The sequence below is a fragment of the Borostomias antarcticus genome (genome assembly GCF_949987555.1).
Source record: "Borostomias antarcticus genome assembly, chromosome: 4".
Lineage (NCBI taxonomy): Eukaryota > Metazoa > Chordata > Actinopteri > Stomiiformes > Stomiidae > Borostomias > Borostomias antarcticus.
In genome coordinates this window covers 33,400,675-33,415,767 of record NC_140237.1, presented here as the reverse complement: position 1 = coordinate 33,415,767, position 15,093 = coordinate 33,400,675, and the positions used below count along the sequence as shown (strand labels likewise).

The 15,093-nt window shown below is 42.6% G+C and overlaps 2 protein-coding genes across 8 annotated transcripts in view; both read right to left on the bottom strand.

Annotated features, from left to right (window-relative positions):
- The window catches only part of trpm7 (transient receptor potential cation channel, subfamily M, member 7), a 46,329-nt gene extending 43,947 nt beyond the window's left edge, over positions 1-2,382 (bottom strand). For all 6 annotated transcript variants that reach the window (XM_084436881.1, XM_084436885.1, XM_084436883.1 and 3 more), the window contains exon 1: positions 2,263-2,382. In XM_084436881.1, the coding sequence (XP_084293007.1) occupies positions 2,263-2,265 (3 nt within the window). In that variant the 5' untranslated portion in view covers positions 2,266-2,382. The remainder of the gene's footprint in view (positions 1-2,262) is intronic.
- Positions 2,383-3,106: 724 nt separating this feature from the next.
- On the bottom strand, positions 3,107-14,790 carry sppl2a (signal peptide peptidase like 2A). 2 transcript variants are annotated; one of them, XM_084437070.1, is made up of 17 exons: positions 14,652-14,790; positions 14,071-14,181; positions 13,735-13,917; positions 12,564-12,653; positions 12,224-12,357; positions 11,763-11,914; positions 11,575-11,671; positions 11,078-11,179; positions 10,402-10,483; positions 10,053-10,127; positions 9,788-9,844; positions 9,242-9,289; positions 7,083-7,182; positions 6,913-6,993; positions 6,189-6,349; positions 4,473-4,506; positions 3,107-3,471 (listed from the first exon to the last, which is right to left on the bottom strand). In XM_084437070.1, exons 1-17 carry the CDS (start codon positions 14,703-14,705, stop codon positions 3,431-3,433), a joined length of 1,602 nt encoding a protein of 533 aa, XP_084293196.1. In that variant the 5' UTR covers positions 14,706-14,790; the 3' UTR covers positions 3,107-3,430. The 2 variants fall into 2 exon arrangements, with proteins under 2 accessions (XP_084293196.1, XP_084293197.1); XM_084437071.1 differs by lacking the exon at positions 4,473-4,506.
- Between the last annotated feature and the right edge of the window lie 303 nt (positions 14,791-15,093).

The window sequence follows — 15,093 nt, the reverse complement described above, 5'->3', positions numbered from 1 at the left end:
CTGTGGGAAATAAGGCAGTTTTGCAATGAAGCCAGGGAGAGGGGGCCAGGGCCCCTGACCAAGTAAGACACACAAATAGACTCAGCACCCCACCAGGAGTAGAACAGAAGCCTACATCTACTGCGCCAAGGCTTTGCGATGGCTCGGCTTCTCTCACCGCCTGAGGGAAATAACATAAGTACCGTAATCACTCACCACCAAATCCTTCACACAACCTGGACTCAAAGCCATATTGCCTACAGAAAATGTGTAAAAGTTAAATCCTAGGCATATGGCACTAAGTTTTGATACAAACCTATCTACAATTCAAGTCATATCAGAAACTAAGGTATGTAGTTTAATTGAGACTAAGGTATGTAGATTAATTGGGACTAAGGTATGTAGTTTAATTGAGACTAAGGTATGTAGATTAATTGGGACTAAGGTATGTAGTTTAATTAGGACTAAGGTATGTAGTTTAATTAGGACTAAGGTATGTAGCATATTTCACTTTAAATTACCAGCAAGACATGTGATGGCACAAGCAACCAACCCTGGGAAACCATACCGCGCACAATTTGTGACGCCACTTGGACAGCTATAGCAATCAGTCCAGGAATAACTAACTAACTCTCTCCAAGAGGTCTGTCTGTGTCAAAGTATAGGCCTAATATTCGAAGAATGCTTAATTAAAGTAACGTTAGCTACTGTAGATGTGAAATACAATCACCTAACAGGCTAACGTGACCTTATGACCAGTTACAATCATGTCCAGCTGTGAATAACAGCTAACTTACTGTTGACTCCCACAAAAGCTAGCTGGCTTTAACGCAATGCCTCTAGAAATGTAACCTGCCGGCAGCAAGTTTCGCTCTACTAGCTAGTAGGCTAGCCGGATTCATTAGCTAGTTATTGCTAGCTAGCTTGTAGCATAGCTACCATAGCTACACCCTGCCTGCTGCTAACGCCATGGCACAAGACTGCGAGCAACGTTAAGGTGCGTTCGTTTGTGGTCGGAGGTGGCAAGTCGCAAGTGGGAAAATACCTACTTCCGACCTGTGTGCATTCGAGCTATATACCATTATATCACAGTTACCTAGTTATATCTATATACCATTATATCACAGTTACCTAGTTATATCTATATACCATTATATCACAGTTACCTAGTTATATCTATATACCATTATATCACAGTTACCTAGTTATATCTATATACCATTATATCACAGTTACCTAGTTATATCTATATACCATTATATCACAGTTACCTAGTTATATCTATATACCATCATATCACAGTTACCTAGTAATATCTATATACCATTATATCACAGTTACCTAGTTATATCTATATACCATTATATCAGTTACCTAGTTATATCTATATACCATTATATCACAGTTACCTAGTTATATCTATATACCATTATATCACAGTTACCTAGTTATATCTATATACCATTATATCACAGTTACCTAGTTATATCTATATACCATTATATCACAGTTACCTAGTTATATCTATATACCATTATATCACAGTTACCTAGTTATATCTATATACCATTATATCACAGTTACCTAGTTATATCTAGTGCATTCGAGCAACTGGGGGCTGAGAAACATATCCGAATTTGCGACGAGGAAGTGCGAGTTCATGCGGTGTTTTATTTAATCATTCCTAGTAGCAAGTCGCAATTTGCACCTCCCAGTTATAAACGAACGCACCCTAAGAGTTGGAATGCCGTCGCACGAGTTGACATGTTGTCTCCATCCTAGTCTGCATGGCATGCCTGTCACACGCTGCTTTCCACTCAATCACGTCTTAATTGTGACTGTACTGGCCACTGACACCACTGAAGGGCTAACTAACCACATGCGAGCCAATCTGCTCGGTTAGCTCATTAGGCTAGCTCGCTATAGCCAAGTTAGCATGCGAAAGCAGCGAGCTAGCTGGTAGCAAGCAGACCTGCTAGCTGCGCCAATGACAGGACGATCAAGAGTGATTTCAACCTCTGTTGCTGTCATGTAGCAAGCTAGATAAGATGCATTCACTGTTCATGCCATTGCCAATAATATTAGCTAACGTTTATCTAATGACTAGCAGGCGTATCCGATACAAATCATGGTGTAATGCCCCCGACGAGCAACTGCATGCAAAGACCTGCCAATCACCCTCGCCTCGTCTCGGTCACAACGAGTCAACGATCCTCCTCGGACCTACAGATCTGGATTTGCCACGAGAAATAAATGAAGAAATGTCCATTTGTGTACTCTTACCATTCTCGTCACCGTTGAGACTCAGGAAGAGCTGCGCCGTGGCTTTGATCCATCTATCGGCGGTGTTCCCGGTGTGCCTTGAAAGGAAAGCCCAGTTGACGTTGGAGAAATCTGCCTCGGATGCAGCTCCAGCGGAAGGTTGCCTTTTCATAATTGTGCGACTCTGAACTGACACTGCACGACAAGGCCAGCTGAGTCAGCCCGCCCGCCCGCGCACACACGCACACACACACACACACACACACACACACACACACACAAAACAAAACAAAAACACACACACAAAAACAAAAACACACACACAAGCACACAAAAACAAACACACACACACACAAAACAAAACAAAAACACACACAAAAACAAAAAACACACACACAAGCACACAAAAACAAACACACACACACGGCAGGGCGGAGCAGAAAGGCTTTACTGAAAAGCGTCAAACATTGATAAATGTATTACATCAAAACTAACACAGTCTTGCGAACCTTGAGGACACCCCTCGTCTTGCTGACCACAATTTCTGTCACACATCAATTGTCTCTTCTTCCTACTAAATTAGAATATAAAATGTTGTGGTTCGCCTGACCCGTGGTTAACAAAGGTAAGGGGCTTTAAAATGACACGAGCACAGATGATATCTCTGTGCAGATAACAGACCAGCACACGCATACAAATGTGAAACAAGGTTTTTAATTTAAGGCAAAGAAAGCAATGTATGTAATTATTTTTTCGACCGTATAAACAAGTGGCACAGAACCCCCCCCCCCCCCCCCCAAACTGTAATAATCAAAAAGTTATCGTTCTCTTTAAACCCCCCCACCCCACCCCAAATAATCGGCTATTATTACTAAAGTGCTTCGTCCAATCAGTCGTGTCCATCACCACGGCAAACATTTAGGCCTCCCACAATATTTTTTTTTACTCCCTCAAAACTTTATCTAGAAAGTACGCATATTATATTTCCAGGCACAAAAAAGCAATTCACCAAGCATCTGTCTGTGTGCTAGGAATCATCTACAGAGAAGACAACCCCACAACTTCCCCAAGCCTCCCACGTGACCTCCCACAATGACGTAAAACGTTTTCTGATCAATACACGTACATTTTCCTTGTAATGACCAACTTCAATAGTACAAAAAAAAAACATCAGTTAGTTCCTTGCCCATCAGCATTTTCTTCCCCCTGTGGAATAGTCAGCTGCTCCTTCTAGGACACAAAGACAGGAGAAAATGGGGAGACACGTGTGTAAGACTCACAGAAGCTTGAAACAGTACGTAACACGTGCATTACACACATCTGTACAGGAGTGTTATTTGCTGAAAATGGTCTAACCAAGTTAGTGAGGACTTATACGAAGACTACAGTACAACAATCTCCACAGATCAGGTGCCCCCCACAGCAACAGCATGCAGATGTTAATTTTCCCATCTTGCATTGCAACCCCCTCTTTTTGACGAGGGAGAAGCTATCCCATGAAAATGGATTGTTGTGGGGTTTACTGGGTTACTGTTGGTTAAAAGTGATGAATGACTGGAGAAAAAGAGAGCATGGCAGAGAAGTGCAGCAGACAATAACAAAAGCTCGAGCTATGAAAAGCAGACTGCGTGAAATAAATATATGAGATTAATGGTGAACATTGTATTTGAGATTGCTATTCTTGCACTTTGCCTTCAGCACTAGATTATGCTCTAAGTCACTTGTTTTAGAAAGGAGATGCACTTGTGAGTTCTGGCAAGTAGTAGTACATTGGCTTTTCCTATGTTAAATGCAATTATTGTTAGTCGCTTTGGATGAAAGCGTCTGCTAAATGACTGTAATGTAATTTAATGTGACAGTGAATAACAAACTTGTGTCTAGGTCTGAGCGCAACTGATATTTAAAGACGTCTGGCGACATCTAGTGGTCAATACAGATTTTCAGCGCTACAATGAATGTGAAGGGCCCTGCCGAAATTACTGAATTATTTTTCACTTTTTGACTTTCTAAAATATTTAATATAATAAATTTCGATTTACTTTAAAGTTGCAAGTTATATATATATATATATATATATATATATATATATATATATATATATATGAAATTCTACAGTGTTTATAAAAGTAGAAACATGCAAAATAAAACGTCATAGGCAGAGGAGAGGGGGGATGCAGGGGGAACAGGCAGGGGTGTGACTAGCCATGTCTAGGTCAGGGGTATGAGCACACCTGGCAGTAAAGGCTCCCTGGACGACTCCAACACCTGATGGAAACGAAGCCAAGTCATCATGTCAACACTGTGCTGCCTTCACACACCGTAGACCCACTGAGGGTTTCATCTTGAAACTAGGGATTTCAAGACTTCTTTCTCACTATTCTAGAACTTTCTGTCTAATGTTATAAAAGTGATTAAATCACTTGAGCGACTGGAAGCTGTCTGACAATCGTTCAGGAGACGGTTGTCACTGGTGGCTGCTCTTGCTGAGGGCCATGCATTAAGTACAAGCAGACTGAAGCTTATAGACACAGATATAGACTTGAAACTAGGGGTGTAACGATACACTAATCTCACGATACGACACGATACACGATATTGGGTTGACGATAACAATACGATACGATACACTAAGGGCAGGTGTGAAGCGTTGCAGTAACGCTGCTGTTCACACCAATAGTGCATTTCTCCACATTTCTACTCCACTACACTGTGCATTTAGAGCTTAACTGTTGTAATATCATGGATAGGCCTAGAGACAAAAGACGTGTTTTTTACCAGCGTTGTGTAGCCAGCGTTCACTGATATACAATAAACATATTACAATACTTCCTTCCGGCTTTCGTTCAGAGCAGACGCTTTTGTTGCTTGCTCCTGCTCTTTTGTATGTATTGCATTTTGTATGTCGCTCTTTCTTCCCTTTTTTATGTGTTATTTGTATTGTAAAGCGCTTTGTGCACTCGTGCTGTGAAAGGCGCTATATAAATAAAACTTACTTACTTACTTACTTACTGTTTTCACCTTGACGATACGTATTGTGACGTTTCTGTGTCGCAATATATTGTGGCACGATATATTGTTACACCTCTACTTGAAACCATAATTTTAAAACTGTAGCTTCCTTTCCATGTCCTCTTTTTAACAGCGGTCCATATCAACATTTTGTCAGACTGCACTCTTGAGATATCAGTGATAATTGCTCATGTCACAGCAAAATACCCAACGGATCTCCATGGGCATATAGAATATCGTTCAAAAAACACCATCAATTCTTGTTTTCAAAGACAAGAGACTCACTGTGGTCACTGGTGTTAAATCAAGTTCTGGCATAAAAATCAGGTTTTATTTATCATTTTATAAAATCTATTTTATTAAATCCATTGACTTTCAGCTCAAAAGACTTTCAACTAATAAACTGATTCATAGTTTAGATTCATCTGCAGCCGGACACCGGAAATACACCTACTTCTGAATTGTTTCAGATAGTTTGTAGTTTTCTGTTACTCACTATCGGTCTTGTGCAGAGAGTTTGGTGAGTTTCCTGTTTCTGAAAACGAGAGTTTATGGTGATGGATATCAACATGCCCTTAGAGATCCATTGTGTATTTAGCTGGGACATGAGCACTAATATCTCAAGAGGGCACAATTTGTCAAAACTTTTATATGAACCGTTGTATATGATCGTAAATAACCTTATAACAGGGTTTATGATGTATCAAACTAGTCCTTAAACTTTTTTTGAAGACAGGAAATTAAAATAAATCCAACAGCAGAACAGAAAATTCCCACAGAAAACAATGGCGAATATCACATTTTTCGTACCGAACTTCATTTAATTTCCTATATTGACTCAAAATGGGTTTGAACCTATCAGAGTTACGATACGATACGATAGCCTATCGTATGGGATCGTTATCAGCCTATCGGATCGTTATCAGACACCCTCTCACCTCGTAGGTGGTTCCGGTCCAGAAATGGCGGAACTGTCCGCGGTACCAGGCCAGCAGGGCCGACGACAGCAGGGTGAACGGCACCAGGTACAGCAGAGCTGGCTGGCCCATCTTAGACGCCAGCATCACGGCAAACGTCACCACCATGCCACACAGGTAGGCTACAACGAGGGAGGGAACAAGAAAGAGAAGTGAGAGATTACATACACTACGATCATAGTCATTAGGTTGAACACTGCATTAGCATGGCCATTTCACCAATAATATGAATGAATGAATTTTTTTTTTAGTGTCATGCATACTATTACACTGCATTACATAACATTAGTCATTTAGCAGATTATAATACGCCCAGCCCGCACAGACATACATGATCAATGCCAGGGTCAGCTGAGTGCATTGTGTACAATTATTTAACAATATTAATAATACAAAGACAGTCAAGGCAGACAACAAAATGCAAGTAGGGAGAGGCTCTAGGTCCAAGACCGCTAATAATTCAATTAAATAAGCTGTCTTGCCTTCTCTGCCAGGCTTTCGAAATTAAATTGGCGCACCCATAAACATCCAAATGAAATAGCCACTCTAGTTTTTTATAATCTGGATACCAAAATATGTGAGGGTCTATCTGGGTGACACGGCAAAACATGGCATCTCTTAGGTCGTCATACTTAGTGCATTACAGAATAAAGGGCGACTCGTGTATGGATGCGCTGTCCATTACCTACGCAGCAGGACACAAAGTATATCTTCTTAGGGCTGCTGGTCCACACGTCAAACCTGCTGCAATAGGCCACCAGCAGACCTGACGAACCAATCAGAAAACCCCAAATATAAGCAATTTGGATTTATACTCTCTTTCTCAGCGGTGGTGTAACTGAGGCTTTAACTCACCCGGCACGATGATGTCTCCGTAGCCCAGGATGGAGAACTGCAGCCCACACAGGTTCTGAGCCCAGGCTGAGAACCGTGGCACGCGCATCACTACAGGCAGCTGAGTGAGGAGTTGAGGTCACAGGTCAACAGATAACTGACGGTCAATGTAAAGTAACTATAAGTCTCATTGTTCAGGATGCAAGACAAATCAGATCAGCACAAAGAGACACCGATGTACAGATTCGCCAGCTTAAAGCCACGGTCGGTGTTAATGTCTAGAGATACACGTATGAGCGAATGATTCAACAAATCACACAGATGCTCTTACCATTTAAATCCATGTAGCGTGAGGTATTCAGATGGCTAATTACAGTATCACATGATGAACAGTATGGAAGTTAAAGGAGTAGTAAAGGGAAAATGCATGTTTAGCCCTGTTTTAAGGTTACTTATAATCATATACAATGGTTCAGATCAAAACGTTGACAAAACTAGCACTTTTGAGAAAGTCTGATAATTGCTCTACCACCGTTTTGGTCATACAATGGATGTGGATGGGCATCTTGAAAAATCATTCAAAAACATGTAAACTCTCGATTTCAAAGACAAGAAACTCACCTAGGTGTTAGTTGGCGTTCTGACATATAATTCGCCATAAAGTAATTTTCTAGTTCATCTGGAAAGGCTTTTTTAAATATTTAGCATAGAAATATTTAGTCACAGCACATACGTGTGTAAACGTCTGCAAACTAGGTAGCCTAGCAACATAAACAATAACAATAGCTACCGTAAATAGTTCAGCTTCCTGAATCCCCTCTGCGGATTGATCTACACATCTACAACAGTCGCTTCAATACAAGTCAATGGATTTCATTAAATGATCAATAAAACCCTACAGGATTCATATTTTGCGGCGAATTTGATGTCAGAACACCAATGGACACCAATTACACCCTCGGTGAGCTTCTTGTCTTTGAAATCGAGAGTTTAACATGTTTTTGAATGATTTTTCAAGATGCCCACCCACATCCATTGTATGACCAAAATGGTGGTAGAGCAATTATCAACTTATTCAAAAATGCTAGCTTTGTCAACGTTTTGATCTGAACCATTGTATATGATCATAAGTAACCTTCAAACAGGGCTAAACATGCATTTTCCCTTTACTACTCCTTTAACTTTATGACTGTTGGTATGTGACGACTATAAGATATAGATATATTCAGATATCATCTCCCTTCTGATAACCATGTGAGAGGTAATATAGGCTGTGTCCTAACTCTCTAACGTTGCTTTCTTTCCTTGATTCCTTCTGATAACCATGTGAAAGTTAAGTATAGGTTGTGTCCTAACTCGCCTTGCTTTCTTTCCTTGTTTCCTACTCTCTTTTCCCACCAATAAACAATGATGTGAACATTTATAGTTCCCTCGTGAGAATGGATGAGGCAAAGGAGATCAGGGAGGAGACCAGGAGAAGAGGTTGTTAGAAGTTAACCAAGACTCGAAGGGGATCCGCTCCTCTTTTTAACCCCCCCCCCCTTCTTTAAATCAGTACATATGAAGTACTGAATGACCCGTTAGAGCATGGGTTCCCAAACTCCATCAATGTGGGCCTCCCCTCTGAAAACAGTGACACACCCGCGCGCGCCCCCCCCCCCCAACCCCCAAAATGAATGTATTGTGCGAAAACGTCATAACGTTGATTGAATTTGAATTTGAATTTATTTATTGGGGCTATCCTCAATAAATAAATTCAAATTCAAATTCAATCAACGTTATGACGTTTTCGCACAATACATTCATGCCTGCGGAGGCTCTCTCTGCACTATCCACAAATTTAGTATACATCTCTCCCATTATTTATTTAGATTTCCTGACCTTTAAAAATATGTTTCATTCATAAAAACCATAGAAAATAAAAAAAATAAAAAAACATGTTTCCCTTTTATTTATTTTTAATTTTTTTAACCATCCCTCCCCGCCTCCCTTGAATTTCTTTGGGGCCCCCCAGGGGAGGCCCGCCTCACAGTTTGGGAACCCATGCGTTAGAGTATCAATACCGTAGAGAAAGAATTACATAATCTATACATTGTGGTCTGTCCCAGCCCCCCTCCCCTCCCCCAACCCCAAGGTGTGTCACGAAGAACAGAGTGGAAGGGTGAAGAGGCGGACCTTACTTTCTCATAGGGAGCTGTGGGTTCGGCAGGGACCTCCACCGTGTTACCCTGTGAGAGCCCAACCCAACACACACGGTCTGTGAGTCAGTCTGTCCCCTTAGGGAAACCAAGAGCAACGCTGTTTAGCGGCTCAGATCAGCCTGATTGTTAATGAAGCCAGACAGACGGACAGACAGACGGACAGACAGGCAGGCAGGCAGGCAGGCAGGCAGACAGACAGACAGACAGACAGACAGACAGACAGACAGACAGACAGGCGGACAGACAGACGGACAGACAGACAGACAGACAGACAGACATGGAGACAGGCAGACAGGCAGACAGACAGACAGACAGACAGACAGACAGACAGACAGACAGACAGACAGACGGACGGACGGACGGACAGACAGACAGACGGACAGACAGACAGACAGACAGACAGACAGACAGACAGACAGACAGACAGACAGACAGACAGACAGACAGACGGACGGACGGACAGACAGACGGACAGACAGGCAGGCAGACAGACATGGAGACAGGCAGACAGACCAACACGGTTACCTTCTCCCCAGCTGCGTCAGGGCCCAGGGCGACCTGCACCATGATGCTCTCTCCGTTCTGCAAAGACAAAGCCCGGTGACACCTCCTGGAACAACTACACACCTCCTGGAACAACTACACACCTCCTGGAACAACTACACACCCAGGAACTAAGCCCGGTGACACCTCCTGGAACAACTACACACCCAGGAACTACGTCACCAAGTACATCGTCTTTGGTACGACGAAGTGCAATGAACGTTGTAATGGATTGAGCGTGACTTACCCGAGTGAAGAAAGGAGTGATGAAGACAAAGAACACATCATAGAGAAGAAGAAGGCCCAGCAGAATCACACAGATCTGAGAGAGAGAGAGAGAGAGAGAGAGAACAAGTGAGAGCGGTGTCTGGAGCACACAATCTCAATGACGGACAGTCCAGGAGGCCTGACTTGGGAATGTAAATGTCTGTGTGTGTGTGTGTGTGTGTGTGTGTGTGTGTGTGTGTGTGTGTGTGTGTATGTGTATGTTGCACTTTGTAAGTGTTTTTGTTGTTGTTGTATTTTTTTGTATTTTATGCGATGTTGACTATTTTAATTTCCTCGGAGGAGGATCAATAAAGTAATCAATCAATCACCTTGAAGTTGGACAGCGTGATGGTCTTCATGAAGTTCAGACAGAACGCGATGCCCAGGAGATCCTGCAGGATCCAGATCCAGCTGCAGGCCCAGACAAATATTCACACACACACACACACACACACACACACACACACACACACAGTCAGACATGTAAACCTCTAGTTCCGTTTATAGAGAAGTGTTTTCCTGCCATGTGATGAAAACCAAGCAGATCTGATTGGGCGGGCTGGTGTAGAGGGAAGTGAAACCATCTGCATGAGAACATTCACCAATACCCAGCATGCTTTGCAACATTCCTACTTCTGCTGTCAGTTGTGTGGTGTGTTTTAACACTGCTACACTTACGGGTTTTCATCTCTGCTGCACCAATGACAATGGTTGAACACACTAAGAGTTTCCCCACTGTTTGGGCACTAAGCTTTTCACATTTTATAAACGGACAAGTAATCATAATCAACGAGCCGGTCAGTAACGCTGGATTGAATTTGACAAACTGACCAAGAGCAGCCTTCTGCCCCCTGCTGATGACGTCTGTGTTTCTGAAATGCCCCAGACAGGTTTATCCATAACCACATGGTGCTGCCCACAACATTACCCAGGGAGAAGTAACACAGGACATGGGTGTGTGTGTGTGTGTGTGTGTGTGTGTGTCTGTGTTTGTCCAGACTGTACCTGTCCTCGTTCCGGTAGACAGCCCAGACCACGGATACACTGATGCACGCGGCAGACAGCAGCAGAGACCTCACAGACAGAGTTTTACCCCGAACAGAGAAACTAGAGGAAAATAACACACACACACACACACACACGCACACACATTAAAACTGGGAAGGGGGTTAAAAACAAAGATGATGATGGGTGAGTGGGAGAGTGAGAGAGGGAGAGAGGGAAGGAGGGAGAACCAGACGACCACAGCGCGGCCTGGTCCGTCTGCTCCGGTGTGACTCACAGAGAGCCACACGTGGAGTTGAGGTCGGAGCCTAGGGGATAGACAGACTAGGCCGTTTGTGTGATTCACTTCACAAACACCACTCACTACTCCCAGAGATTCCACGCGTAGCTATGAAGGTGGTGTTTTTTGGGGGCGAGACAGTGACGGTGTGGAACAGGGAAATGGTGTCATAGTGTGGTTGAGACATCAAAGCAGGGATGAGGGGGAGGGATCATACCTCAGCGTGCCACACCCTATCTTGTCCATCACCGCATCCAGACAGCTGAACAGAGCTGTGGCAGAGGCCATGCAGAATATGGCAATGATGACATACACTGGAAAATAAACACCCCGAAATGTCACAACAACGCCTCTTTGATTTTACTTCTTTAGTGTTTCGAAGTGTTTGGACATGCCAGTACTCACCGAGCCATCTGTAGAAGAAGTACATGAGGACGAGCATCACACACATCACGGCCACGAAGATCACGACTTTGATAGGAGAGTACAGAGACAGGTCTCCGCTGTCGGTCTTCTCCTCACTTCCGCTAAGAGACGGACCCTGACTCAGCCGTTCCCTGCCCGCCACACACACACACACACACACACACACACACACACACACACACACACACACACACACACACACACACACACACACACACACACACACACACACACACACACACACACACACACACACACACACACACACACACACACACACACACACACACCTCCTTGAGATTTTAATTTCCCAGAAAGCATACACGGATGATGACAACCAGAAAAAAAAGTTGCACGTCCAATTTGACACGCATGAAGGTCCGGTTCCTTCTAGCGCCTACACAAGGGACCCGGTCATGCGTGTGGATGCTTTGTTTCACCTCTCACACGCTCCGCTCCAGTAGCCTCCCATGGCAACAGTGAAAACACTTATCACCAGCATGACGATGATGCTGACATCGAGTGTGGCAGCGCGTGGGGCGTACATCTGAACTAGCATCACGTTGCCAAACACCTGAGAATGTACAGACATAACACACTCACACACAAGTGTACAGTACACAGTGTAAAACTATTCATCCCACAAGCACGGTGTTAATCATTAAACACAAAGATTAATACTTTCAATAATAATAATAATAATGATAATAATGGGAAAAATAACACGAATACATGAGGTCAAAGGTCACCTATACCCCAGAGGGACTAATGAGAACTGACCTGTTGTGCATCCAGGAAGTCTCTGTGTCTCATGAGAGCTACGGGAATACGGAGCTTCTCATAATCAGACTGATTGGCTAAAGGGGGAGACTGGAGGAAAAAAATCAGATACGCAAGAGAGGTCACCGTGTGAAGAAAGAAAACCAGGTTATGGGTTGACTGTGGTGTTCCTCCAGGCAGATGCTTACAGTAGGACCTCTTCTGTACTATGTCTTCACTGATGATTTACCCTAAGCTATTGAGGATGCCAGCGTCGCATCATATGCTGATGACACCACACTGTATTATAGAAGATCAACGCGCAGAGAACGTAGCCATGTCCTGTCAAATGATTTAAATACTGTATTTGAGTGAGCTGCCAGGTTAGCTCTCAGTTGCTCTATCAAAACCAGTGTTGATGATGTGCAGTCTCTTCTATCATGGCTCCTGGTTGAGAAGAAGCTTTAGCATTTACTAGTCATGTTTAGGAATGTTAGCTACTCTTAATCAATAGGTGGAATACAGTTCTATAGTTACTATACAAGAAATTCTAGTATGGGTCATATGGTGCTAGACTTGGAACACATCTTGAAAAGGACAGCTTTTTACAGAGCCTTTTCGTGCTGAAATAAACTACTTTAATCACATACTCAAGCAGTAAGTACTTTAAGAAACGGGTAAAGGATCACATTGCTGCTTGAGATTAATTTCAATTGATTTGTGTATCAATAGTGGATAGGTTAGGCATTTTTAATCTATTTTAAATGGTCTTTTTCACTGTCTGTAATGTAAGTGTTGTGTTGTGTGTTTGGACCCCAGGTAGACTAGCTGTCTCTGAGGAGTTAATGGGAATCCAAATAAAGAGGCCCCATCTGGATGGTTAAAATAGACTACCGGCCTACTATAGCTACACAACTCAATTTATTATTGTTCCCACGTGGTCTACGCCTTTTGTATATTTAGTTGTGTTGTTCTCTGTATTTTATATGTCCTTGTGTCTTTCTATGTGAAACTTTGCTGCCTTCTTGGCCAGGTCAGTATTGTAAAAGAGATTTTATCTCAATGCTTTTATCTGGTTAAATAAAGGTTAAATAAATAAAAAATATGTGTTGAAATACAGCACACATTAAATATATTCCATAGACATTGATAGTCATACCATTGTATTGTCACAATGTATTGTATATCCTACCATAGTTGTAGTGCTGGCAATGAGCAGAGCCGCAGCACCAAGGTTCTGTGCAACTAGAGCTTTCTGTAGGACGGCACACTCCCCGTTCATCACCACCAGCACCTTATCCCTCACCGTGGCCGGACTGACCCCAGACACATTGCACAGTAGGCTAGGTAGCAGGTTCACCGACGTGTACTGCGTCTGATAGAGAATAAGACAAACGGTGGGTTCAGCCGAGCATCAGAACACTCACCTTTATCTTTCATCTATACACAGGGAAAAGTTCAACCATATCTATAAGGGCGTCCATCTCAAGCCCATGTTGATGTATGTGTTTATAGCAGGTGGACTTACAGCAGTGCTGAGAGAGTCTGACAGATTTGTCCAGAAGGGATTGTAAACAAGGCAGTAGTCTTTATTTGTAGATCCATTTGAAACGTGCAAAGCTGCCTCTTGACAGTTTATCTGAGAAATAAAATGTGTGTACAGATAGCAAGGGTTACAGGAGTTTATATGAAAGGTTAGTCTTGAACAATTAAAAAAGGTTAATCTTAAACTGATTAATGTTGTTCAATTGTATCATTACACCACACATAGTATAGACTACACAGCGTTCAGTTTCAGATAGCATTGACCCAACAACAAGTGACGTGATGCTGGGCTTATACATTTTGGTACTTCCCACACATGGTCAGCTATCTAGCTAACTTAGCTGGCTATCGAAAACAATAAATACACCAGCTCAGCTAATTAGGTGACAGTAGAAAATAGCATCAATAACATTAAAAACAATAGGGAAATAATGTCCATCATCATAACATATTACTGATTGTAAATTAGCTGCTAGCATTAGCAGGCTAAATCACATTTATCACCTGTCATAACAAGCTCAGCTAGTGCTAGCTAGCTATTGTTAGCTATCTTTTTTTACTTACCTCCAGTGACAAGAAAATGACCAATAAAAGAGTGATCACAACCGTTTTTGCCATGTTGGTAAGACTCTGTATTTACAAAATGACATCGGTGTAATTTGGCACGCCACTAATCTCAAAATGTCCTCTTGTCTGCCTATATGACTCGCATATTGTCAAAGAGGAGGTATTTTACACACTTCCTGTATTTGTGTCATGACACCCTCTCTCTGAGCCTCAGGGCACCAGTATTGAACTCAACATAAAGTCAACCATTAATGGTGCGTTCGTTTATAACTGGGAGGTGCAAATTGTGACTTGCTAGGAATGATTAAATAAAACACCTCATGAACTCGCACTTCCTCGTCGCAAATTCGGATATGTTTCTCAGCCCCCAGTTGCTCGAATGCACTAGATATAACTAGGTAACTGTGATATAATGGTATATAGATATAACTAGGTAACT